Source organism: Eschrichtius robustus, chromosome 20 (assembly GCF_028021215.1).
Source record: "Eschrichtius robustus isolate mEscRob2 chromosome 20, mEscRob2.pri, whole genome shotgun sequence".
In the NCBI taxonomy this organism is placed as follows: domain Eukaryota; kingdom Metazoa; phylum Chordata; class Mammalia; order Artiodactyla; family Eschrichtiidae; genus Eschrichtius; species Eschrichtius robustus.
In genome coordinates this window covers 50,255,896-50,283,889 of record NC_090843.1, presented here as the reverse complement: position 1 = coordinate 50,283,889, position 27,994 = coordinate 50,255,896, and the positions used below count along the sequence as shown (strand labels likewise).

The 27,994-nt window shown below is 45.3% G+C and overlaps 1 protein-coding gene across 3 annotated transcripts in view; it reads left to right on the top strand.

Moving 5' to 3' along the window:
• Positions 1-27,082, top strand: part of LYRM9 (LYR motif containing 9) — a 37,104-nt gene extending 10,022 nt beyond the window's left edge. The window contains exons 2-5 of one of the 3 annotated variants that reach the window (XR_011071909.1): positions 697-839; positions 2,843-2,935; positions 3,831-3,981; positions 27,061-27,082. Coding sequence is in view for 1 of the 3 variants with exons in the window: in XM_068530453.1 (XP_068386554.1) it covers positions 714-839; positions 2,843-2,935; positions 3,831-3,848 (237 nt within the window). In the remaining 2 variants the exon portion in view is untranslated. Of the gene's footprint in view, positions 1-696; positions 840-2,842; positions 2,936-3,830; positions 4,024-7,800; positions 8,391-27,060 lie in introns of those variants that run through there. The other 2 variants (XR_011071908.1, XM_068530453.1) reach the window with 2 other exon arrangements.
• Positions 27,083-27,994: the final 912 nt, after the last annotated feature.

Sequence of the window (27,994 nt, the reverse complement as noted above, 5' to 3'; positions counted from 1 at the left end):
GAGGGGGTTGTGTGTGCAAAGGCACAAGAGGTGACCTACTTGCCGGCTGAAAGGGTCTGGGACAAGTTCCTTGTGTCTGACTCTGGGGTGAGCTGAGAAACTGGTTCCAAAACTCATTCTGGCATCACTGTGGGGGCGACTGGGGAGCGACAGGCTTCAGGCAGGGACACCAGGCAAGATGCTGTAGTAGAGGTCCAGGCAGGATCCTGTGGAGCATCTTGTTAAATTGCAGGTTCTGTCCAGTAGGTCTGGGGTGACATTGTGTTTCTAATTAGCTCATGGGTGATGTCGATGCTACTGGTCCAGGACCACACTTTGAGTAGCGAGGCTCAGACCTCTGGGCACTCTCCCCTCTGTTGCCTGAAGTCAGCTGGTTTCTCAGTGACTGTGACGCAGGATCTTCCTGCTCATCTCTCTGTTCCTCCTGGCGTGACACCTCCTCATCCACCACCTGAAGCTGGTCTCCAGAAGGAAGACGACAGGATGAGGCTGTGCCTCTCCCCTTTGGTCCTTGCAGGCCTGCTCTGAGCTGAGACTTCTGCAGGGCCGAATGCCCAGCCTGAGCTCCGGGTCTGGGTTCCCTGGGGACCTGGCTGCGCACTGTATCAAATACGTCTGCTTCCCAGAGCGCTGGAAGCTGGGGGCCAGGGCTGAGTATTGGCTTGATGCCTAGAAGTGATGCTCTGTGTTTTCCAGGGACAGAGGTCTTGCAGATGGCCCCGCTACCGGGGGCAGAGCTGGTCCAGAGGCCGCTGCAGCTCTACCGATACCTGCTACGCTGTTGCCGGCAGCTGCCAACCAAGGGCATCCAGGAGCATTATAAGCATGCTGTCAGGCAGGTGGGAGTAGGGTCCACTGGGCTTGGGGTGGGGGGCTTCCTGTAATAGGGGGCCTATCACAGGGTTGGGGGCCAGGGGCAGTGGGCAGGGATGGTTTTTCCGGTGGTGGGGGTGGGGGTGGCAGTTCCCTAAGAGCCACCGGAAAGCAGTGCTGGCCAGCCCAGCTCCTCTCGCTGGTTTCTGTTCCGGAAACAGGATGCACCCAGCACAGCAGCTCTGTGCCAGCGCTTGAATAAGGCAGCTAAACAGATGATTAAAATAGAGTGTGAGACATAACATCATTTTGACAGGCATACCTGCCAATAATGCACAACCTGAATTTAATCATGAGAAAACATCAGGTAGACCCAAACGGAGCAACCGTCTACCACACAACCGGCCTGTGCTCATCAAATGTGTCAACGTCCTGAAGCACAAAGGCAGACGACTGCTCTGGTTTAAAGGGGACTAAAGAGATGTGACAACTAAGTGTAAGGAGTGATCCCAGATTGGATCCTGGACCAGAAAAAAGCAATGATTATTAAGGACATTATTGGGGAAATTCATGAAGCTGGAATATGGACTGTAGATTAGATAGTAGTAGTATATCAGTGTTCAATTTTCTGAATTTGATTACTGTGGTTATGTAAGAGAATGCCCTTGCTTACACACCCAAAGTATTCAGGGGTTAAGGGCATGATACCTGAAACTTTAAATGCTTCCAAAAATTTTTATACAAACCCATATAGAGAATGATAAAGCAAATGTGGCAAAATAGTAACAGTTGGTGATTCTGGTAGGGAATTCTCTCATAATATTCTTGCAGCTTTTCTGTAGATTAAAAACTATTTCCAAATAAAAAGTTAGAAGCTAAAATTTGTATATAGTATGGAAAGTAAAAAAATAGAAGTAGCAACAGAGGGTTGTGGAAACATGGAGAAGGAGTAGTTAGCTGTCTGAGGGAGTCTGGGAGGACTTCCTGGAGGTGAGCATTTGAGGTGCTGCTAAAGATAAGTAGGAGGACGTGTGGGGTTGAGAGTGACATATCAGAGGGAAGTAACCAGTTCTTTTGAAGGGCCATGAGAGCCACACCAGTGAACCTGAATCTCATGTTGCTTCTCAAAGGCGAACATCTGGTCAAAGCAAACAGCAGGGGACTTCCCTGGTGGCGCAGTGGTTGAGAGTCTGCCTGCCAATGCAGGGGACGCGGGTTCGAGCCCTGGTCTGGGAAGATCCCACATGCCGCGGAGCGGCTGGGCCCGTGAGCCACAATTGCTGAGCCTGCGCGTCTGGAGCCTGTGCTCCGCAACAAGAGAGGCCGCGATAGTGAGAGGCCCGCGCACCGCGATGAAGAGTGGCCCCCGCTTGCCGCAACTAGAGAAAGCCCTCGCACAGAAACGAAGACCCAACACAGCCATGAATAGATAAATAAATAATAAATGAATAAATAACTTTAAAAAAAAAAAAAAAAAAAAAAAAAGCAAACAGCAGCCCTGCATTGCTCTGCTTTGGGCCTGGCTGGATTTTCCAAAGCCACCCTCTCCGCTGCCCCTCCCTTCCCTGCGTGGCTTTCCAGCATGGGTCTGGAGAAACTCTGCTCTTCTCTGTGGTGAAGCCATGCAGAGAGCTCAGCCTGGTGAAAGCAGCTTCCTGGGAAGAGCAAACGAAGCAGAGAGATGGAAGTTTCCCTTAGGCCTCTGCTACCCGATAACCTTTGGGCCCAGCTTGGTTTGGGGGTAACTTGGGGCCAGTCTTCCTTTTCACGGCTGCCCTGCTGGTAGGAGTACAGGCTGTGTAGTCAGATAGTCCAGGATTCAGATGCTGGTGCCATTGCTTAACGGCAAGTTAGAGTCTCTGAGCCTGTTTCCTCATCTCAGGGTGGGATCATCATAACGGTCTGTGGAGGGATAAGAGCGATGCTGAGTGTACAGTGCCCACAGTGTGCCTGGTCCACAACTGCAGCTCTGAAGCTGCCAGTCCTGTGATTTTTGCCTAGTCATCTTTCCCTGTGCTTAAACCTCCAGAGTTTCCGAGTTCATTCGGATGAAGACAACCCTGAGAGGATCCAGCAGATTATTAAAAGAGCCATTGAAGATGCTGACTGGATCCTGAACAAAGTAAGTGCTCGGCTCCGACTTCCCCCTGCGAGTTGGGGTTGAGGGCTGTAATCTCCGTGACCACCAGGGGTCGCCCCTGCCCCACAGTTGAGACCGATCAGCGCTGTGGAGGCCCCCCCCCTCCCTTCACCAGCCGCTCCCCTCCTCCAGAAGCCCAAAGGTGATGGCAGATGCCCTTCTGGTTGCGTTTTCTGCCAGGGGGTGCGCATCCTTAATCCCTAAAGACAAACTTCTGCCTCACGGTGCTGAATAAGCTGAGATGGGGCCACAGGAAGAAGGAAGAGAACCGTCTTCCTGGTAGCAATAGTGCCAAAGCTGGCAGCAGCCTTGTGACAGCTCAGAGAGGAAAGCTGGGTGAGGCAGGGTTACTGAGGAAACATTCAAGTATCTGTTTTGGTAGAGGCAGGAAGGGAGTCAGGAATACAGACAGGCTTGCTGGTCCTTACACTTGGTATTAGAACAGCTTTGAGAGCTGGAGCACACGCCACCACTCTGTCCTTCTGAATCAGATCTCCAAAGGTGGGGTCCAGGATTTGTTTTTTAAACTCAGTGATCGGACTAGTTGGTTTCTGAATGTTGTCTTCTATAACCGGAGATTTTTTTTTCTTCTGAACGAGACTCAGCTTGAAGGGAAGACTGGACACACCACGGTTTTCAACTCCACTGTTCCCAGTGTCTTTCTTACCCTCTCTCCCCAACCCCATCAGCTTCCTTTTCTACTGGAACCAACTAGAGACTAGACTGTCTGATGCCTGCTGAGCGGGTTCCACTGCCTCTAAGAAGCCCTTGCAGGAGGCGGCTGAGGCCTAGTGACCACAGTTCTTAGGACTTCCCGGGTCCTCCCTCCCCCCGCTGGCTTCCCTCACCCGCTCGTAATGATCTCTCTGTCTTACAGTATAAAAAACAAAACTGAGACTCCAGGACGTAGTGAGTGCAGCTGCCTTGGAGACACTGATATTGAGAGCCCTCACTTCGCCTGGCACTAATCAGCAGCAGCAGTTTTGGAATATCCACTAGCCTCGTTGGCTGGGAGCAGGAAATCAGGGGTAGGAGAAGCTGATATTTGCTCAGACGATCTTCTTGCCATGTTTGTGTCTCCAGTGTCTCCTTTATGTTTGCTTTTCCAGCTGGTTATGATGTGAGATTTGGGGAGAATGTGTTTTCTCACTTTGCACTGAAAGTGATTCATTTATTCTGGACATCATTCTTTGAGACCCAGAGCCGATGTGCCCTCCTAGAGCTGCGTGTTCAGAGGACAGGGCATGGGTTTAAGAACCAGACAGATCTGGATTTGAATCTCAGCTCAGCGGCTTTTCAAGGGTGTTGGCTTCAAGTCCAGTTTCCTCCTTCATTAGGATTAGATAAGATGAAATCAAAGAGCCTGATGTAGGACCTGGTATGCGGTGGGGCCAGTAAACATCCCTCTGAGGAAGCCGTCCTCTGCTGCTCCCGCGGTCACACATCTCTCTAGCTCCCTCCACATCAGGTCTTAGTTCCTTGTGGGTTGGTCCCGTCCCTGCCTGTCACCGCAGGCCCCCGAGCCCCGGCAGTTGCACTGTGCCCAGCGGTCCGCCCAGCAGCTGCTCTTCCTGACATCAGCCCAGAGAGGCAGAAACCCTGGTCCTTGCCATCTTGGGGTTTATTGTGTCCCAGAGTGGCGAAACAAAGAACGCCAGAGCAGCTGCAGTAGACGCCGGCGCATTCAGGCTGTGTGAACCTGTGATCTGTTTTGACCGGCCCTTGCCTACTTTACTCCATCTTAGCAGGAAAGCGGGGAGGAGCAAGCCAGCAGTCATGAGGTTATCGTGAGCCTGAAATCGGTGGAGAATGCAGACCTGGGTCACATCCCAACTGCACACAAGTTACTCTTGGGTGACTTACCTCCTCTCCTTCAGCTTCGGTTTCCCCGTCTGGAGGAATGGAGTAATGACCGTACCTACCTCACGGGGCCACAGTGAGGAGTCATGAGCCCTAATGTACACCAAGTGCTTCACCCAGAACCCGGCCTGGGGAGCCAGGGAGAAGGGAGCTCAGAGAGGTTGAGCCCCTTTTCAAGGTCACAAAACTGCTAAGCCAGGTCTGTGAATGTACCAAATACTATAGATTTAGGAGGGAAAGGAGAGCAGCCGGGAAAGAGGGAAGGAAGGGTGAGAGGGAGGGAGGGAGGAGAGAGGGAGAGCAGCAGGGAATGTCGGGGTAACTGGCCGGAGTGGGCAGAGCAGCCAGAAGATGCAGAGGGAAGCCACACCAGGATGCAAGTGTCCCCCAGGGACTCTCAACCAGAGGATGAGCTAGCGTACATCTGTGTCCTTGCAGTCATGTGACTTAAAGTGACTGAGATACGCCCATGTGCACTCAGTTGATCAGCAGATAATGAAGTAAATACATCAATTTGTGAAAGCTCTGGTGTATGTTGTTCCCTACTGTGTGCTGTCATACTAGATGTTGAGGATTAGAGATAGGCAAACAGAAAGCTGCCTGGGAGGGATCATTCTTCAGAGTCCTAATTCATTAATTGAAATGTCCAATCCTAGGTAAAAATAAAATTTCAAAACTTGAATTAAGGTGGTGGTATCTCCCCTCTTCCAGTTGGGATCTGCTGCAGTGGGAAACCCGCTGTCAGAGAAGGGGGCACGGGTGGGCGGCCGTTGCTAACTTGGGGGTGGGGAGGGAGTGGAGGGGCATGCCAGGCAGAGGGGCAGTTTAAGCAAAGGCTCCAAATAGCACCACTTGCTCAGGAACTCCCACGCTGTTCAGTGTGGTTGAGACACTGTGGATGGAAGAGACAGTTCTACAATCATCTCTTTATGTAATTGTCTCCCACCTGAGAGTGAACCCCTGGAGGGCAGGGACCATGTGCTGGTCAGTGCAAAATGTTCTGGGCCAGCTGTGTGCCTGCTGCCCAGGTGGTGAGCTGTAAGCATTTGTTGAATGGGAGAATGATAATACCAGGCAACCTGATGTCTCTCTTTTGTTAGAGTGTTTATTGCTTTTTAATAATGGGGGAGGCTGGAAGGTGGTGATTATTTCTTGGCCAAGCACTGGTGTGTGTGTGTGTGTGTATGTGTGTGTGTGTGTGTGTGTGTGTGTGTGTGTGTGTGTTCTTATCACTGATGCTCAAATAAAGTCTTAATATGATTATGAAAGTAGTTTTGACTTTGAGAATCCCCTGAAAGGATTTCAGGGATTCCCAGGAGTCCATGGACCATACTTGAAAATCACTGTCTCTATATGTACACTGAATAAAGCAGAATACAAAGTAGATTTTTACCTCCCTTCTTGATACCATGCCTTTGTTAATTTGGCCTAAGATTGTATTCATTTTTTAAAGAACCAGTGTCATCTGATTGGTTTGCATTCGGCAGTTAACATGAAAAAAATCTTAGAAGACACGATGCTAAGGGAAGCAAAGGACACCTTCATAGGAGAAGTAATGCTTGAGCTCGGTCTTCATAGAGAAAAGAATGTTTTTTCAGGTGAATAAGTGAGGCAAGTAGAGCGTTGCAGATGGGAGGAGAAGCATGGGCAAATATGTATGGCATGAACAGGTTGGGGTGCTGGGAGAGTGAGGAATTTATTTGCAAGGTACAAGGGTGCCAGAGAACATCATGGACACGGCAAGAGGGAGGTCAGCAGTGGGGGTAGGAAAACCCACATCAGTTTGGGAATAGGAGTAGGTGAGACCGGTGATTAGAGAGGCCTGCTTTGGGCCAGTGGCTGAAATTAACAGGCATAGGGGCTCTTGGGTTCAGCCAACCTCAAGGTTATGAGCCCTAGTCAGTTTCAGAGTTCTAATGAAGCTCTTGTGCATTCATTACTCAAAGCTGAAAGGGAACGGGTACCTCCCCAGATGTCAATGGAAAGGGATTCATTCTCTTCAGAGATGCTGTGTCTCCATGGTATTGACAGCAGCTGATGAAAGGTTAGGAGGTAGAGATAGAGATATTCTGATGGTTTGGAGAAACCTGATCCTGAATGAAGCTATCCAAGTGCCCACTCAAGGGCATGCCCCTCCTTTGGGACCCACTGCTACCCATATAGACCCCTGTACTTCTCAGACGGGATGGTATTTATGGAATTAAAGGTCTCTCTGTTCCACAAGATAGTGAGTTCCAGTGGCAAGGATCATGACTTCAACTCATTCAGCAAATGTATGTGAAGCTCCTACTATGTGCGAGGCACTGTGCCAGGTGTTGGTAGGGTACCTAAATTTAAGGCCTTAACCTGGATCCCAATTACATTTTCCTATTGATTTTGGCTCATAAGGCCAGCATGTCAGAATTAGTAGAACGTGGATCTAGCATGTTAATCACACTTCATTTCCTCTGCTGTTTTGCCTTTTATTCATTAATTCATTAATTCAGCCAACATTGAGCACCTCTTATGTATCAAAAATTCCATCTATAGTTTCATTAAGGTTGTGTTATGGGTGGTTTAATTGCTCTCCTTATTGATCTGTATGGTTTCTGGAGATGTATGGAGAGATTTCGTTTTGGGCACCCATGATTATCCATAGGAATCTAGTTTTTTAATCAAACTAAAAAATATATATATATTTTTTTTCCTGAAAGTTTCCTGTTTATAGACATTAGCCCACATATACACACACACATATAACATTTGCTGCTGACAAGTCTGGCTGAGAAATGGTGAATGACTTTGAAAACATGTTTTTCTGACATTTTCACCTTACTATTACCGTAAATCTTTAAAATTCTTGAATTGGAGTGATAAGGAGAATTGCCCAAGGCGCCAAACTGTCAGTCTAGCCTCAACATCCAGCCTCTAGGCATGTAGGTAAATGAACATTCTCATTCTTTTTTTCATCTTAGCTGCAGAGTTGATGCATGTTCTCTCTGGTCTAGGCCCCTATGCATAATTGGCTGTGTCAGAAACTGCTGCTTGAGGAGCTTGGAACCCTCATACACTGCTGGTGGGAATGTAAAGTGGTGCAGCTGCTTTGGAAAACAGTTTGGAAGTTTCCCAAAATGTTAAACATGGAGTTAGTTACCATATGACTCAGCAATTCTACTCCTGTGTATATACCCAAGGGAAATGACATACATCCACACAAAACGCTTGTACACAAATGTTCATGGCTTTATTCATAATAGCAAAAAGAAAAAAAAAAAAAGCAAACAACCCAAATATCCATCAACTGATGAATAGATAAATAGATGTAGTGTAGTTATACAATAGTATGTAATTCAGTAATAAAAAGGAATGAAGTACTGATACACCCTGCAACATGGATGAACCTTGCAAACACTATGCTAAGTGAAAGAAGCCAGTCACAAAATACAAAGATATATTGTATGATTCCATTTCTGTGAAATATCCATAATAGGCAAATCTATGGAGACATAAAGTAGATTAGCCTAGGGGCTGGGAGGGGTTGGTGTTGGGAAGAGTGGGGTTTCCTTATGGAGTGATGAAAATATTTTAAAATTAGATTATGGTGAAGGTTGTACAACTCTGTGAATATGTTAAAAACCACTGAATTGTATACTTTAAATGGGTGAAATGTGTGGTATGTGAGTTATATCAATAAAACTCCTAAAAATAAAATAAAATAAAATGCCAGGAGAAAACTGAATAAATCCCAAAGCATCTGGAAAGTAACACCCAAACTATCATTAATTTCTTGAAAATTCTCTCCTTCTTGATTAGTTTCTTCTGAAGGGAACACTTGTCTTCTCTCTCCAGTGGTGTCCAAGGCTGAATTTTTCTACTGGGAATGAGGGCCAATCCTCATGCCTTCTTTACCCACTGTGCTCGCTTTGTAATCCTTTGGGGCAGTTCTCACTTTTCTTCAGAGAGAAACAAGCCAAGAGAGGCTAAGACGTACGTCCAAGGTCACATCTCAAGAACACACATATCGGGCTTCCCTGGTGGCACAGTGGTTGAGAATCTGCCTGCCAGTGCAGGGGACACAGGTTTGATCCCTGGTCTGGGCAGATCCCACATGCCGCTTAGCAACTAAACCCGTGCGCCACAACTACTGAGCCTGTACTCTAGAGCCCACAAGCCACAACTACTGAGCCTGCGTGCTGCAGCTGCTGAAGCCCGCGCGCCTAGAGCCTGTGCTCCGCAACAAGAGAAGCCACTACGGTGAGAAGCCCGCGCACCACAACGAAGAGTAGCCCCCGCTCGCCACAACTAGAGAAAGCCCGTGTGCAGCAACGAAGACCCAATGCAGCCAAAAATAAATAAATAAATTTATTAAAAAAAAAAACAAACAAAAAAACACACATCTCCCAGGTTGGGCCCTTTCTAGAGGCCCAAACATGTTCTCCTTTTCGCCTGTTCTTGACTGCCCATCGCTTGTGTGAAGGAAGCAGCAGGGGTTATTGTCCCCAGTGTATAGTGAGGGAAACTGAGGCACAAAGAGGCCTGAAATGGGGTAGTGTATGGCAAATCCAGCGAGAGCATCTCTGTGCTCTGTCTCCAAGTTCATCATCTCATCACCAGAAAACCAGAAAGATTCTAGGGGAGGTGAGGATGGGGCGGGAAGATGTATTAAGCCCCTGTTACGTTCGCAGTGTTAAGCACTTTCCATGCAATAGTTCATTTGATTGAAATTTCGCAAAGTCCTGTTTTATGATTCCCATTGATGAGAAAAGTGAGGCTCAGGGAGGTTACATGAGTTGCGGAGGCACACAGTGGTAGACATGAGATTCCAAGCCAGCACGGTCAAGCTCCAAATCCCATGTTCTTCCTCCTGTACCACTACCCTTGGATAGCTGCTGCTGTAGGGGGTGTCCTATTGGTCGTTTTGGGGCCTCTCTCTGCAAAAGTGCCTGTGTGTGCCGGTGGCTGTGTTAGGCTCTATATATAAATGCTTAGATTTAGGTCCTGGCCTCAGATCTTCCAATTTAAGATGAACATCATTCATTTCTAGGACTCTTAACTTGCTTTATTTAGTGCTTTTCATGTGTTAGCTCTGATCCTCATAAACCATGCAAAGTGGTTGATTATCTTCATTTTACAGATGACAAAACTGAGGCTCAGAGAGATTAAGTAACTTGTCCAAAGCCACACAGCTAAGTGTCAGAATGGGATTTAGAGAGGACGCGGGTCTGCCTGACTCCAAAGCCTGTGCCCACCACTGGATACCACACAGCCTGCAGTGCAATAAGGGACATGACCAAGTAGACTCTCACATAGTCACGTGATCAAATGTCATGAGGTTTTAAAAAGATGATCATTAAAAATAATCTTTAGTGAAAAGAAAAATGCCTATGGTATGAAGCTCCTGAGAAAAAGTAGTACACAAAAGTGTATGTACAGTGAGATCATTTAACAAACACACCATCAGACAAACTTGCCTATGTAGAGAAACGGAAATTGGAGAGAGATCCACCAAAATGTGAAGAGTGGTAGTGAAATTATGGGTAGTTTTTTCTAGCTTTCTGAATTTGTCACATTTTTCTTAATGGAAAAAACTCCCATATATATTTTTTAAAAAGATGGCCACTCCAACATGGATAAAATGAAGCATGGGTCTAATATAATAACAGAGGAAAACCCCTCAGACCCAGCCTCAGCCAGCTTCTGACCATCTTTGAACATTCACTGTGGGTACCAGTCTGGGGTGGGCCCTGAGGCCTGTCTGTGTCTCCCCAGCTGTGCTGTAAGTTCCTATGGGACAGATTGGGTCCTATTCATCTCTGTGCCCCCAAAGCCAAAAGCAATGCCCTGTGTGTGGTAAGAACACAATGAGAGTTGAAATAGAAAGACTCTCCAAGGTTGTTTTTTTAGGACTTGTGACTTGACTTGGAGACCTGACTTGCCATCCAAGCCTCTGGGACTAGAGAAGAACTAGATTTCACAGCATCATTAATGCACCAATACGAGAAGCATCCAAAGGACTCAGTTTTCCTAAACGAGTCTCATCGTTATCCCCCATCTTCTCATTATTCTGCCATCTTCTCTGATTAGGAAACCTCTTCTCAGATGATACAAACGTCTCCATCGTTCAGAGACCCTTACATTTTGGGGGTTTTAATATACGACATTCAATTTTCATTATCCAATTGCTATTGTAATTTATGTATTCTGACATGGCCCTTGCCATGTCAGAATACAAGAAGAGTGACAAGAATTCATGACAAGAATCTCGCTATATTGTGGACCAAACCATGTCCCCTACAACTTAACAATGACCCTGAAAGGCGCTTCTGATCTAGCTTCCTGGCTCTGGCCTCCTCTTCCAGGGCTCCCTCCCCACTCCTACTCTGCTCCAGCTGCATCCTGTTACCTGCCCCAGTGGGCCCAGTGCTTTGGGCTCTAGTCCCAGCTTTGTTCGTGCTGTTCCCCTGGCCGGTGTGCCCTCCCCTCAGCCCATTTGCCAAACGCCTCACCCTTCTTTCAAGGCTCTTACAAGGCTCCTCTGCAAAGTCTTTCTTGACCTCTATCCACAGGCAACCCTGATCTCTCCCTAGGAATTCTACCGTCTCTAGAATGTTTCTCGCACTTGCTCAATATCCACCCATTCTGTGTGTATTTAGTGGGCACTTGATATGGAGCTAGGTGCTCGGTGTATGTTACCTCGAATTGTGGCAGCAACCATGTGAGGAAGCATTCATGTTTCCACCGATGAGGACCCGGGCTCAGAGAAGTGAAGGACTGGCCCAGGCTCTCACAGACATTAATGGTAGAACCAGGATTGACGCTGGGTCTGTGTGACTCCAACATTCCGTCAAGTTTTGCCGGGTTGAATTGGGTTACTCAGCAGGTGGTTGCTGCTACAGTGGGTAGTCGCTGTGCATTCTCAACAGTCCCCTGACAGGAGGGGCTTGGAGTAACAGCTGGAAGGGAAGCTTCCTTCCCTTCCAATGGTCTGAAGCTGCATTTGGGCAACAGTCATACTGCTTTTTATGGACTGCATGTTTCTGTAAGGCAGCTTTAGAGTGGCTTGATAGAAGTTATGGAGAGGCTAAAACCCCTTCACAAGCACTGCAGATGGAGTCAAGGAAAAGTTGGGGGTAGAGGGCTGGGTCGGGGAAGCAGAAGGCAGAAATGCAGCTGGGGGAAGTCATGGCGTTCATATTAATCACCCAACTTTATCATCCACACTGAGTCAGACCCAAGAGGCATTTCATAAAGAGTAGATGATGCCATCCATTCCCTAGAGGACTCTCCATTCCAACAGAGGTGTGTAAAAGAGGAAATTCTGTGGGCATTAATAAACAGCTGTTTAGAAAGCTCTCATTAAACAGCATTCCCATGCTCCTGAGAAGGATGCTGCAATTATTATTTTCTTTTTTTTTTTTAAGAACAGGAAAGAAAAAATTAACTGGGAAAAGCAAGGAACAATCGCTGTTGTTAACAGCAATAAAATCATGACATTTGAATATAAAATTTTCAACTTTTTCAAAGAGCTATCACATATCATTATCTCATTTAGTTCTCACTTCCATTAAGTGAGTTGTCAGGAGAACTTCTTACTCTTCATCCACAGGAAAAAACGAAAGTTCTCAGTGATGGGTCAGAACCTGATGGATCTTGTGGGGCAAGCCCTCCAGTGCTCATCATAGAAATTAGAACTTACTCAGTGAGCTGTTGTTGCCAGAGAGAGGGATTGGGCAGGTCCTTGTTGCCTGGAAGTGAATTGAACCTTAGGTCCTGGTAGACAGAAACCATCACTATGAAAAGGCAGGTGAGCTGTGGTGCCCTTTGCTTTCCTTGTTGGTCATTTCAGCTTTGTTTGGGTTGGCGAAGACATTTTCAGTGGTCTTCAAAAGACATCACCAATAGTACTGGGCAGTATCCTTGTGCACAAGGCAAAGTTCAGCATCCTCTGGGTTGACCAATCAGAGATGAGTAACTTGCTCATTGATCTTTGATCCCTGATACCCATGACCTTCATCTTTTCCTTTCAGCTTTAATTAATGTCTCCTTTCAGGGTAGCAATAGTTACGGATGCACAAAGAAACATTGATTCTATTATCTGTTTCTTCTATTCTTCATCCTTTTATTATTGATTAGATTCTAGGTTCTGGTTTTGAATAGGTCATGGCAAATACAGTCAATAAATAATAGCACATTAAGCTTTAAGGTCATTGTTTCATTGGCATCAATGCCAACATCATTTTTCAATTTATCTTGATCCAGTTCAGTGCAATTCGGTGTGTTTTTAAGCTCCTTCTCATTCTAAAAATCCTGTTAGGCATTGAGGATACAGCAATGAGTCTTTAAGTGTGGCTCCTGTTCTTATGAGGCTTACAGTGTAGTGGGAAGACAGACATGAAAGACATAATTATATACCTATTTAGAATAGTCACTATAGGATGCTATAAGAAAGTGTAGCAGGAAGACCTAACCTAATCTTGATGTGTTGGGTGGGGAATTGACACAGAGAAGATGTCCTGGGGGAAGTAAGATTCCAGCTGAGAATTGAAGGATGAAATTTGTGGGGTTGGGGGGGTTTGGTGGTGAGGGAGACAGGAAATGAAGAGCATTTCAATGGAGAATACAGCAGGGCAAAGGTGTAGAGAGCTTGGCACCTCCGTGGACTTAAAGGAGGTACAGGTGTTTCGGAGCACAAGGAGGAGAGCCACAGGAGATGATCTAGAAGAGCCCAGGCAGAGCTATGCTATGGATCTGGGACTTTACACCAAGGGATTGGGAAGGCTGGATTAAGTATTTGAGATGTATTATACCAAGCAGGTGGTAGATGATGGTCATGATGATGATGATGGGGATAATAATGATAACAATAATAACCAACACTTACTTTGTGCTTACTATGTGCCAGTCATTGTTCTAAGCACCTTACAAACATTAATTAACTTACATAAAGACCCATTATAATCTACCTCTGTTTTCTGGTACCAGGAGGCCAAAGTCTATCTGGGAAAGTCAAGAGTCAAACCAGAAAACAGAGGCAAACCCTGCGGAGTGGTCTGTAGTCAAGTTCTCAGTGTCTGGCAGAAATGAGCCTGAAGAGAGGCAGGTTGGGAATAATCCAAGAGAGCCAGGTGACTGGCACAGACAGCTTTGGGGTTTCTCGACTCAGCTCAAATGGCAGAAGTTGCATCACACTCAGAGCCTGGTATGCCAGGCTGGTCTATCCCCTGCCTTTGGTGTGAGCTGCAGGAAATAATGGAGGTGACCCAGATGCTCCTGTATAGGTTATGTAGGTGGACAACAGAACCCAAATGCCAGATCAAGACATTAATAAGTAGGAGTGTTTCTATGCTAAGGTCAAAGTCTGAATTTTAACTGGTACGAACACTGACAGGCTTGTCACCTGTCAATGACAGTATGGGTAATGTCCACTATGTGTACATCTCAGCAGTTTGGAGTGGGGTTGGGTTTAGGGACAGGCATTTTTCTTTTTTTTTTTTTTCGTCTTTATTGGAGTATAATTGCTTTACAATGTTGTGTTAGTTTCTGCTGTACAACAACGTGAATCAGCTATATGTATACATATATCCCCGTATCCCCTCCCTCTTGAGCCTCCCTCCCACCCTCCCTATCCCACCCCTCTAGGTCATCATAAAGCATCGAGCTGATCTCCCTGTGCTATGCAGCAGGGGACAGACATTTTTCAAACCATGTATGGTATGATGAAAAGTACCCTGGCCCGTTGTCTGAAGAGGTTGGCCTCTAGTGCTAGTTTTGCTATCTTCTAGCCATGTGAGCTGGCGCAAACCACTTGCCCTGCCCCAGTCTCAGTTTTCTCATCTATAAAATGGGATTTATGGGATTGTTATGAGGATAAAATAAATTCTTATGTGTAAGAGCACCTTTCAAATTATAACGCATCACTGTATCAGGGATGATTGGATGCTGAGGAAACTGTGCTCCAAACCAACAAAAACTGGCATGTTCCAGAATGCCAGCTTCATAATATGGTGTCATTTGGGAAATATAGTTGGCAGATATCTGTGTGTGCCTTCAGGGCATTCTCTTCCCAGAAGAGGGGCCCACAGAATGCAAATGAGGGTCAGATGGTTGCATGTGGCAGGTTCTTGGCAGAGTGGACAATGGTCACGTGGTTGGTGTGGCAGGTTCCAGCAGAGTAGACAGCTGTGACAGTTGCTGCTTCTGCTTCCCAGCGTCCTTTCCCCCTCTCTCTGATAATAACCTGGCCACCTGACTTTGCAGGAACAAGATGATCATGACTGAGTTCCAGACTATGGAGAATTCCAAGAGGAATAGATTCACATGGGCTGGAGTGGGCAGAGAAAGCTTTGAGCAGACCCAGGGACTTGAGCTAGACCTTGATAGATAGAATTGGGACAGTCAGGGAGAGGGAACGGCATTATCAGATGGAGGGAACAGCAAGATTCAAAGGCTCAGAGGTATAAATATATGTGGGGCTGTGACAAGACGCAGACTAGATGGCAGGGTGTCTCAGGAGGTAGTGAGATAATCAAATCGACTACAGTCCCCTGAATCTGGATTATGTGCATGGCACCTGCCAACCAGTTTATTTCAAGACTGTCCTTTCTGGGTCACTCATTTTATGATCCAACATCCCTTGTTCATTTGTCAGGAAGTTCTTTCTTATGTCTAACTCAAGTCCACGCTGCTAACATAAGGTTGTTTTCCCTGGGTTTGTCTTCAGAAGAGGCAAAAGATACAGTTTATGGAAAGTCCCAGCATGGAAAATATACTGGTCTTGTCCCTGTGGAAAGCTTTTGGCATCTAGAATACCCAAGTAACTGGAGCAGCCAGACCCTGCCTCCGGGAAGGGGCTCTGGCTGCCCTGGGCCTCCTGGGTATTTTCTCTTTGTCTTCTTGACTGATAAAAGGATTTGAGAATCCCCTGTTCAGCTCATATGGATGAACTCAAGGTGAGAAGGAAAGAAAAAAGAAAGAATTCATCTTCTTTGTCTTTGGAATAGAAATAATGTACAGATGTCAAGTAGTACATTGAGATGCAATATTTAAGAGAAAAATGGCACAGGTTCTTAAAAGCTAAATGTTTATTTCTGACTTAAAAGTGAACAGGGACTTCCCTGGTGGTCCAGTGGTAAAGACTCTGCACTTCCACCTCAGGGGGTGCAGGTTCGATCCCTAGTCGGGGAACTAAGATCCCACATGCTGCGGCATGGCCAAAAAAAAAAAAAAAAGTGAATGGGCTCTGGTATCAGAGAGCCCTGGGCTCATGCCCTGAGCCGGAAACTTGCTAGTTGTGAGACCTTAGGCAAGTTACTGCATTTTTCTGAGCCTGTTTCCTCATCTGTAGAATGAGGTAGGCAGGGGGCGGTAATCCTTTTCTGCATAGGGTTGCTATAGAAATGATCACATTATAGCACAAACGGAGACGAAGGGTTGAAGATCCCCATTCCTCACCTCCTTCTCATTCTTTTCTGTTGCTCCTTTCGTTGTTGGGCCCCTCCTAGACCCGCATGCTTGCCTAAGCCTTAGGCCTTCCGGAGAGGACTCCAGGGCAGAGCCCAGCTGCTTTCCTTCATTAGTACCTGGAGCACCTGGAGCCGCCTCCTGGTCCCAGAGGAACAGGGAACTCCTTCTGAAGGTGAGCCTGTTGGTCTCCCTTTCATCCTCCTTATCAAGCCCGGGTGATGACACCGAGCTGCCCAAGACACGAACCCGTGCTGTTCCCTGGCCTTTCCACTGGAATTTAATCAGAACTCACAGACCAGCTCTTTGGGTCGTTGCAATTCGGGAGCTCAAGACATTCTGGCATGACCACTTTGCTTTTCTCAATATTGCAAATAAATTTTAGGTGCTTGTTTTTATGCAGGAAGGCATGAAATATCAGCCTTTCTGATAAGAGTTCCCTGTGGAAAAGTGATTCCATCTTTTGGGGCCACTTGCCACCTCGGAGACCAATGGCGCAGCTTTTCAGCAAGGAACCTAATTAAACAAGCTTGGCAAAGGCCTCCAACTGATGTGTCTCTGTGGGGCCGCATGACAAGCTGTGGTTTCAAGATGAAAGAGGGAGGCCTTTCCTGGAAATTATGCCAATTGACCAGAATAAATATTTTCCTCCCACCTGCCTTTCCAAAGGCCACAAGGGATCCTCTGTTGGTGGATTCCCCATGGGGACTGTGCCAGGAATTAGGGAAGGGGCAGAAGCTAGGAATCCCTGAAACCTTTTCCTCTAAATAGCAGAGAGGAGTACTGGATGGAAGCCATTTGTTTAATAAATTAGTTTTCTAGTTCGTTAGTTCCTTTAACCAGTGAGTACTTGTTATGTGAATTTATTTAGTTTTAGAATAGGTAAGATATTCACATGGTTCAAAATTCAGAAGGTACACTGTAAAAGTCTCCCTCCAACCCACTGCCCAGCCATCCAGTTTCCCTCTCCAGAGGCAAACAACATTACCAGTTTCTTAGGTCTCCTTCTGGAGATATGCTAAGCACAGAAAAGCTGTACATATCTCTTTTCCCTGTGCCTGTTTTTTTGTTGTTGTTGTTTTGGGGTTTTGTTTGTTTGTTTGTTGTTTTTAACCCACACAAATGGTAGTCATTTACAAACTCTGCTCTGACCTTGATTTTTTAAAACTTAATAATGTGTCTTGGAATTCTTTTTTAAAAATGCATTAAAGGCTTCATTATCCCTTTTTTATGGTTCATTTTAGTCCACTGCATGGAGGCATCACAACTTTTTCAGTAATCTCCTATTGAGAGACATCTGGTTTGTCTCCATTCTTCTGCTGTTAGAAACAACACTGCAGTGAATAACCCTGAGCAAATGTCATTTCATACATGGGCAAGCATATCAGTAGAATACGTTCCGAGAAGGGAATTACTGGGTGAAAAGGTATATATATTTTATATTTGTAATTTTGAACGGTGTGGTGAAATTGCCCTACATAGAAGTTGGATCAATGTACACTTCCACCAGTAACATGTAGGACTGATTTCAACATGCAGGCGTGTTTTATTGAGTGTTTATTATGTTCCATGTACATTGGGTGGTTAAAAAGGTGGAACCAACCTTCAATGGCTTCTCTTTGCTCTTAAAGTAAAGAGCAGCCCCCTCCTTGGCTGGCGTGACCTGGTCTGTGAGCTCCTGGCTCGCGCCCCAGCCTCATTGCCTGCCTCTCTCCTTGCCTAACTCACTGCCACCGGGCACACCCATCTTTTTTTAGCTCCTCAAACATGCCAAGCTCCCTAACCTCTCAGGGTGTTTGTACAGGAAGTGCCAGGTACCTGGAAGGCCCTTTCTCCCTTCTCCTCACCTAGTGAACCACCTTTAATCCTTATTTCTCAGGTTGGTCACAGCTGCCTCTTGGGAACCCTTCCCTCACCTCCATGACTAATTCCCTATGACTAGGTTAAAGCTCCCCAGCACCATGTATTTCTTCTTCAAGGCCCAGAAGCTACTATCCATTTCATTTCTGTGATTATTTAATTAATGTTGGTCTTTCCTGCTGGTCTGTGAGCTCCATAAGGGCAGGGACCATGTTTGTTTTTCTCCCCGTTATATCTCCAGAGCCTAGCACTGTGCCTGGTGCCTAGTAGGCACTCAGTAAATATTTCTTGTTTGAATTTATTCGGTAAGATCAACAACTCTTTATTTTTTTAAATTAATTAATTTATTTATTTATTTATGGCTGTGTTGGGTCTTCGTTTCTGTGCAAGGGCTTTCTCTAGTTGTGGCGAGCGGGGGCCACTCTTCATCACGGTGCGCGGGCCTCTCACTATCGCAGCTTCTCTTGTTGCGGATTACAGGCTCCAGACGCGCAGGCTCAGTAATTGTGGCTCACGGGCCTAGTTGCTCCGCAGCATGTGGGATCCTCCCAGACCAGGGCTCGAACCCGTGTCCCCTGCATTGGCAGGCAGATTCTCAACCACTGCGCCACCAGGGAAGCCCCAACAACTCTTTATTAAGTATGAACTGTGTACAGGAATTGTTCTAGACATCAGGGATACATTAGTGAATAGAACAGACAATATTCCTGCTCTCATGGTGCTTAATATTCTGATAGCATTGGGGGAAGGAGTATATAGTCAATAAGCAAATAAAGATAGATAGATAGATAGATAGAAAGAATGTCAGATTGTGATGCATGCTGTGAAAAGAAATAAAGTAAAGCAGTAGCACAAGATAGGGTTGGGAGAGCCATTTTAAACAGAGTCTTCAGACCTTAAGAAAGTCTCTTAAATAAGGTGATATTTGAGCAGAGACCTGAATGAAATGGAGTGAGCTTTGTGGATATTAGTGGGATTTTTTTTTTTTATTCAAACAGAAAGTCACAAAAATTATAATCATGTGGATATTTGGAAGAAGAATATTCCAGACTGAGGGAATGGCAAGTGCAAAGACCCAGCAGGTCCATAATAGGCATGTTAGAGGAACAGCAAGAAGACCAGTATGGCTGGAATTAAGTAAGCAAGAAGAAGTGGATGATGGTAGGATGGGCAAATGAATGACCCAAGAAATTGGCATATGGTGGAAAAGGTAAAATTTACAGGCAGAAAAAGACTGTAATGTTAGATCAAAATTGACAAGGGTGTTCAACAAATGGTGCTGGGACAGGTGGATATCTGCATACAAATAATTGAATCTTGATCTACATCTCTCATCATCTACAAAAGTTAAATTGAAATGGATCATAAACCAAAATGGAAAGCCTAGAACTACAAAACTTCTAGAAAACAAAATAAGAATATCTTTGTGATCTTGAGTTAGACAAAGATTTCTTAGATACAACACCAAAAGTATGATCTGTAAAAGAAAAAAATTGTAAATTGGACTTCTTCAGAAGACACTGTTAAGAGAATAGAGACAAGTCATAGACTCAGAAAAAATAATTTCAAATTACATAACTGATAAATGACTTGTATATAAAGAACTTTCAAAATTCAACAATAAGAAAGCAAACAACATAATTTTAAAAGGGCATAAGATTTCAACAGATGTTTCACCAAAGAAGATATGTGGATGGCAAAAACATGGATGGCAAGATATATGGTAAACACATGAAAAGATGCTCAACATCATTAGTAATTAATAAAATGCAAATTAAAACTACAATGATATAACACTATTTAGAATGACTAAAATAAAAAGTAATGACAATATCAAATGCTGACTAACTGGAATTCTGGAAATGCCGAGTAACTGGATCTCTTACACGTGGCTGGTGGGAATGCAGAAATACTACAGCCATTTTGGAAAACACCTTGGCAGTTTCCTGTAAAGTTAACATACATCTATCATATGACCTAGAAATCTCACTCCTAGAGAAATGAATACTCACAAAACCTGTATGTGAGTGTTTATAGGTGTATAATTAGTAATTGCCAAAACCTGGAAACAGTGTAAATGTCCTTTCATTGAAGAAGTAAAAACAAACTGTGGCACATCTATACAATGAAATACTACTTTACAATAAAAAGAAACATATAATAACACAGATGAATGTCAACTGCCTTGTGCTAGTGAAAGAAGCCAGGCTTACAAGGCTGCATACTGTATGATTCCACTTATTTGACATTTTGGAAAAGGCAAAACTGTAGGGACAGAAAGTAGATCACTGAGGGCAAACATCTCTGAGATCAAAATCTGAGCCACATGGTCTCTCTGAGCTTCTGTTTCTTCATCTATAAAATGGGGGTAACTATACCCACCTCCTAAAGGTGTTCATAAAATAGATGTAATATCTAGAAAACTATCTGTGATCTGGAAATGTTCCTTGTCTCCGCTTTCCACTATTTCAGGTGGCTAATCTCATATATTAAGTATTGATTTGACGGGTTTGCCTCTTAGAGGCACCCCTTCTCTTTATATTCTGGAGGTGCCTTGCTTGCCCTCTAGTACTGATTGCTGCCACTGGGTATGTAGACTGTGACTTGAGTGGTGATACCAGCTTGAATGCAACCTCGGGTTCAGACATGTCTGAAGACCCAGTGGGATGGCTTTCCAGAACCCTATTTGCATGAAGAATGGAAAAGCCCCAAGAGCTTGTTCTAAATAAAGAAGGTGATACAGCCATGAGTAACAAGGAGACTTTAAGAATAACTGAGGGGGGGACTTACCTGGTGGCACAGTGGTTAAGAATCCGCCTACCAATGTAGGGGACATGGGTTCTATCCCTGGTCTGGGAAGATCCCACATGCCGTGGAGCAACTAAGCCTGTGTGCCACAACTACTGAGCCTGCGCTCTAGAGCCCGCGAGCCACAACTACTGAGCCCACATGCCACAACTACTGAAGCCCGCGGGCCTAGAGCCTGTGCTCCGCAACAAGAGAAGCCACCGCAATGAGAAGCCTGTGCACCGCAACGAGAGAAAGCCCATGCGAAGCAACGAAGACCCAGCACAGCCAAAAATAAATAAATAAATTTATTAAAAAAAGAATAACTGAGGGGACATCCCTGGTGGTCCAGTGGTTAAGAATCCACCTTCCAATGCAGGGGATGCAGTTTGATCCCTGGTCGGGGAACTAAGATCCCACATGCCATGAGGCAGCTAAGCCCATGAGCTCTAGAGCCCGAGCACCACAACTAGAGAGAAGCCCGCACGCCGCAACGAAAGATCCTGCTTGCCGCAACTAAGACCCGATGCAGCCAAATAAATAAATAGATGTTTTTTTTAAAAAAAAAGAATGACTGAGGCAGGGAAAGAGGCCAGTGACTGATGATCTCTCACCCAGATTTGTACACCTGCCCAGCCTCCCATGGACTGTTCAGGGAACCCCCCACCCCCCGGCAACTCAAAGGAGTATAATTCAAAGAAGGCCTGTCTTCCTCTTTGCACCAGAACCCCCTGCAACTTTCACATTTCAAGGGCTCCTGGGTCTTGGCTGTGATGAGAGGTGGTGATGCCTGGTGGCCATGGTAGTGCCCTGTGACAGCTCCATGGAGAAGCCAAGGCTCAGCAGGAGCGGCCTCAACCGTGGGCGCACGTGAAACACCTTTGGGAAACTCCCAGAAGTACATGAGTATATGGCACGAGGGTCAGGGAATTTTGAGTTGTTACTGTTAATGGGACACCCTCTGTGTCCACAGGCTGGTAGGATCTTCTCCCTACTGCTCTGCTACCTTTCCTTACGATTGTCATGTAATGTCTACAGAAGGTTGCGATCCCTCTAGTGTGGTCAGGTATTTGAGAATAAGCCCAAAGGAGGTCTTCATTAATAGAAATCCGGCCACCAGACACCCATTTAGCATCTACTGAGCACACACCATGGACAGAACCCTCTATGTTTCAGTGGGAGGCACCAGTCCTGTCCCTGGGGAGTTCCTTTTATGGGGGGAGGTCACACACACATGAAACGACTTTAGAATAATTATAGTATAATAATATACTTGTTCTCACACAGGGTACTATGGCAACAGACTCTAGGTTTGGGAGTTGCTTGCTAACCCATATTACTTGCAGCTGTTTTTATCCCTGGCTACCCACTAGAATCACCAGGAGGGAGGGGCTTGAAAACTCTGATGTCAAGACCAATTCAATCAGAATCTGTGGGTAGAGCCCTGGCATTGATATGTTTTAAAAGCTCCCGAGTGGGACTTCCCTGGCCATGCAGTGGTTAAGATTCTGCGCTTCCAGTGTAGGGGGCACAGGTTCGAACTCTGGTCGGAGAACTAAGATCCCGCGTGCCATGCGGTGCGGCAAAAAAAAAAAAAAAGGTAATACGAATAAATATTATGTCAATTAAAAAAAAAAAAGCTCCTGAGTGACTTTTTTCCCTTACTTCATATTTTTGTTAGCATTTTCCAAATAATTAAGACAATACATATTAAACAGGGCACAAACAGAGGCAGATTGAAGAGCATTCAGAATTTTTAAACAGCTTTGTAAATATTCAAAGGTGGGATTCTTATCCTTTTAGTGCTGTATTTTTAATAGGAAACTGCTTTCAATATAAAATACTGTGCTAAAAAAAGTACTGTACTAGATATAACTCAAAAATAAATTTTATGAATATGCAGGTAGATATTTTTAAGATTAGAATTTATATAATGTTAAAACACTTGCACTTGATTTAGTTAGTCTATTGTCTTATTTATGAGGTTACAAGAATCCTGAGATAATTTAAGACCGAAAAGAAAAAAGAATTTGACAGTGAAAATGATATTTTATCCTGAGACCACAGGCAAAAAATAAAACCATGATCTTCTTCCTAAAAACTTCCTACTTTGTGTAATTGAGATCAACCACCTCACTTCAAAATACTATAATTCACTCCATTCTTCTTTTCAGCAATAAATAGAAATATCAGAACAAATAAAATTTCCTGAAAATCTAACCATTTAAAATTATGCCAAAGATTGTTTATTTAATACTTACATAACTCTTCTATATAATATAAATATACATTTATGTATTATATATAATTATTTTTTTGAAGAGATTATCAGTGAAGTTTATCTCTACCTTATAATTTATTTTATATTATTATCAACATTCTATTCAATTCAAAATAATAATTCAGTACAATTTTGGTGATTCTATTTTCACAAGTGCCAGTCAAAATAGGTGCAAAGTCAAAAGAATTGTTTCTTTTTTTTTTTTTAATAAGTATTTTAATTAATTAATTAATTAATTATATATTTTTTTGGCTGTGTTGGGTCTTCATTTCTGTGCGAGGGCTTTCTCTAGTTGCGGCAAGCGGGGGCCGCTCTTCATTGTGGTGCGCGGGCCTCTCACTATCGTGGCCTCTCCTGTTGCGGAGCACAGGCTCCAGACGCGCAGGCTCAGTAGCTGTGGCTCACGGGCCCAGCTGCTCCGCGGCATGTGGGATCTTCCCAGACCAGGGCTCGAACCCGCGTCCCCTGCATTGGCAGGCAGACTCTCAACCACTGCGCCACCAGGGAAGCCCCCCTGGATTATTTTAATAGCCTCCTAACTGGTCTCCCCACCTCGATCCCTGTCCCCCGCCCCCCGCCCCTAGTAAATTGTTCTTGACCACAATGGCCAGGTTCATTCTTCTAAAGTGTAAGTCAGATCATGCCGCTTCTCCACTCAGAGCCCTCCAGTGGCGGATTGTGTCTCTCAGAAAAAAGCTGATGTTCTTAAAATGGCCCAAAAGCCCTGTGACCTCTCACAGCATCTCTTATTACCGGTACTAGACAGTACTCTCCCTGCCCCTCTTCTGGCCTCCTTGCTCTTTCCTGACATTGCCAGGCCCACCCCACACAGGGCCTTTGCACTTGCTCTTCCTTCTGCTCTCCCATGGTCCTCTACCCTCCCCGCCGACCTCCTCCCCCCTGCCCCAGATGATGGCACGATCTCCCCACTCACCTCCTTCTATTTCTTGTTCGCTTGTCTCCTGCTCAGTGGAAGCTCCCCTGACCGCCGTATTTAAAACTGCAGCCTTCCACACTCCCCAGCCTCTTCCTGCTTTGTGTTCTTCCACGGACCTACCATCTCCTAATAGAGTATGTGGTTCCTTCTTTGTTTCATTTTCACCTGTGTCCTCCGCTCTGATATAAGCAGTAGGAAGGCAGGGGGTTTATGTGTTTTGCCCACCATTCATCCCAAGCACCCAGCACAGTGCCTGGCACACAGTCAACCCTTAACAAATATTTGTCAAATGCATGACTGCCTGACATTTAACAAGTTCTTACTATGTACCAGACCCTGTGCTAACTGCCTTCCTGGAGTCTATAATTTCATCCTCTAGCAACACTGAGAGATAGACACTATTATTATTTTATAGATTAGGAAATGAAAATTTGGGCTAACTTGCCTGAGGTCACGTGGTTAGAAAGTGATAGAGGTAGGGTTTGAACCCGCCTAGCTAGCCTCCAGAGCCTGGGTGCCTGACCTCTTTGCTGCAGTGTATTTAAGCCTCAATGTGGAGCCTCTGCCTCCAGGGGGCCTTCCTGACCCCCAGCGCAGGCTGGGCCTGATGACTGGCCCACACCACTGGTGCTCACACAGCACCAGGCACCATCTCAGTCAGAGCTCTTCTAGGAGTCGGTCTGTATGTCTGCCTCTCCCTGTAGCTTGTGAGTTCTGCTAGGACAGTGCCTTATTCATGTTTATCTTCCCAGCCTGGCATGGCACATGGTAGGTACCCAGTGAACATGGGTGTAGGAGGTTGGAGCTGCTGTGTCTTCCAGGCTCCATGGATTAATGGTGGCCGCCGGTGCTGAGCAGGAGCCCCGTGACCATCAGCCACATCTGACTTGCGCAGGGTGGGGAGATGGGTCACACGCATGCAGTCTGCCTTCCTCCAAGCACAGAATAGACACTCAGTAACTTTTTGTTGGCTTGAGGACAGAATTACTTCCTTAAGGAATTGACTTGAACCCTTCAGGCCACACAAGGGGTGGGTGGTGGTGTCGGGATTTTTTAATGTCTCAAGAAGAAGCATTTGGAAGAGATGCATTTGGGCAAAGCTTGTTTTGCCAAGGTGCTCATGGAAGAGACTGGTGTGATATCTTGCTCTTCCTGGTTTAACTGAACAGAAACCCACTCTATCTTGATTGACACACTTTTGTGTCCTTTTTAAAAATTATATTGAAAGACAGTGCTTTTGCCTTCAGTGGCTAAGGATGCTATAGCACATATGGGCTCAGTATAGCAAGGCTGCTTGCAATTTGCGTACAGACAGCTGTATAAGAACTTGGACTAAGTCAAGGACTTTCTTTGGATATTAGTACTTTTGTTACCTCTCAGACATACATGTAACTTCTTGTAATTTGGCCTTTTATGTTAAAGGTGGAGCACCTACATTTAGGAACAGGATGGGTAGATAAGATTCCAGTTAACTGAGGGCTCTAATTAATGAATTGTAGTTGATTGGTTTTGTAAATAATGGAACCCTAAGGCAACTTTGTGTCCCGTGTTTACTCATCCTGTAAACCAGAAACAGTCACACCTCACTGTAACCAACCCTGAGCTCCTTCCAAATATTGTAGCTGTTCTACTACTTTACTAGTTGACAATTGTTCTAATAAGTGGACCTCTTTTAGTTCCCAGGGCTTAGGAAACTTCTGTTCTATTGAGAATGTTGCAGGGCTGCTATTTGTTGTAGCAAGGTTTGGCTCAAAGATAAGAACATGGATGAGTGTAGCTGGGCGAAGTGCTTTGCCGAGAGGAGAAAAAGTTGTTTTGAGTCACTGCACCTGCCTGTCTCCCTGGGCTGTGATGCAAAACACAATCCTTTCAAACAAAAGAATGTAGGAAGTGACAGTCCTTCAGCCTCACCAATGAATTCAAATCGTCTCCAAGAAAGCAGATTCAAATCAGCAACCCAAACCCCACCCAGAGCCAATTCTTTGTGAACAATAGCTGTAACCAATGCCTCACTGAACATTAGGTGATCAACTATTTTAAGTAGCATGGGTGCTTAACCCCAAAGTCAGGTTTAGTTAGTTAATTAATTTTATTCTGCCTTTTTATAAAGAAAGGACATGAGGGGTTTTATAATTTTAAATACAGTGAAAATGGAGAATTTTAAAAGGGACTGGAAGCTGGTTATGGCCAAGTAGGAAATGTTCTCAGTAATGTGGATTAAATAGTTTGAGCATGAAAGTTAACCCTGAGCTTCCTAGCCCCCAAGGCAAAAACAGAAATGGTGGGCCATGTGAGTTTCATCATCATTATCTGAAGGAGATGGAGAAGGAAAGCAGCTGAGCAGCCGCATTTAGTTTTGTTTTTTTTTTTCCCTACGTTTTTAAAAATTAATTATTTATTTATTTATGCCTGTGTTGGATCTCCGTTTCTGTGCGAGGGCTTTCTCTAGTTGTGGCAAGCGGGGGCCACTCTTCATCGCAGTGCGCGGGCCTCTCACTATCGCGGCCTCTCTTGTTGCGGAGCACAGGCTCCAGACACGCAGGCTCAGTAGTTGTGGCTTACGGGCCTAGTTGCTCCGCAGCATGTGGGATCTTCCCAGACCAGGGCTCGAACCCGTGTCCCCTGCATTGGCAGGCAGATTCTCAACCACTGCACCACCAAGGAAGCCCCCTGCATTTAGTTTTGTTTGAAGGAGGAAGCATGCACCTGGCATTACCTTGTTGGAAGATTAAATTTTGTAGATTCTCATGTAAGGCATTTGAGATACTTGCTCAGAGATGTCTTCAGCTGTAGTTTCGCAGGAGCAGAAATGGACCCTGTTTTACCACGAAACCATGAAAGCATAAATCAATGATGGTTCTTCCGAGGAGAGCAGTCACCTCATACTTAAGCTCCACATCTATGCCTAATTCTGTGTCACATTTATTTTTAACTTTGGTGCAGGGATGCGAGGTGGTTGCTCATAAAGAATTGACTTCCAGAAAGATGGATTCTAGAGACACAGCCAACACAGGTAATACAAACAAGTCAGCTTGAACAAACCACCAGAAAACCCTCACGTCTTCTTTTTCCACTGGTTGCTCTATACTGTATTTACCCCTGTGTGATGCTGTCAAGAGAGAGAATGAAATAACCAGGAGAGTCTTCGGGCGAAGGAGACACGACGAATAGCACTGACATCATGCGCTGAGAGGAGCTTCAGCTGTTGGAAATTCCCAGTGTGCACATTTTGGCATTTCCACCTAGAGTGTGGACTTCCTGGGACAGTGGAAGAAAGCCCACCCTGCTCTCTGTAGTAAGAGTGTCCCTGCCCAAAGGCAAGTATCCTGGTCATTAGCTTTCCCAAACTGGCCCAGTTCCAATGTTTGACTTTGTATACAAAGGCAGCTTTTCTGATACACATTTGCAGGAGATTCAATTAGTTTGTTTCCTTGCCTTCTCACATCTGGTTCTTTGGAACCATCTGCAAACGTCTGCATTGCAAGTGCAAGTGATTAGCACCAGAGTGACCCCTATTGCTCCTGTAGGCCATTTCAGGGTGGGGGGGCGCTTCCAGCTTCTCTGGATCGATAACCAACGTGCCTCACAAGAGAGTAGGTACAGAGGTGAATGCAGCCATTCCATCTGCTGGTTCCAACCCTCTAAATGAGAAAGTTTCCACTTGGGGACAGCCCAGGGATGGATTCCTTCTGGCTGTGCACCCTTTGGAAGACACAGGTTTCTTCCAGGGTGCCAAGTGAATGGCAGGAGTGATGAGTAACGGTCTTCTGTAGCACGGCGAGCTGCTTTATGGGCAACAGAGGGCATGAGTAGGCAGTGGGAAGCAAGGGGCTGGGGCTCTCCCGTTATGGGAGGGACATTAAGCCAATGTCAAGTC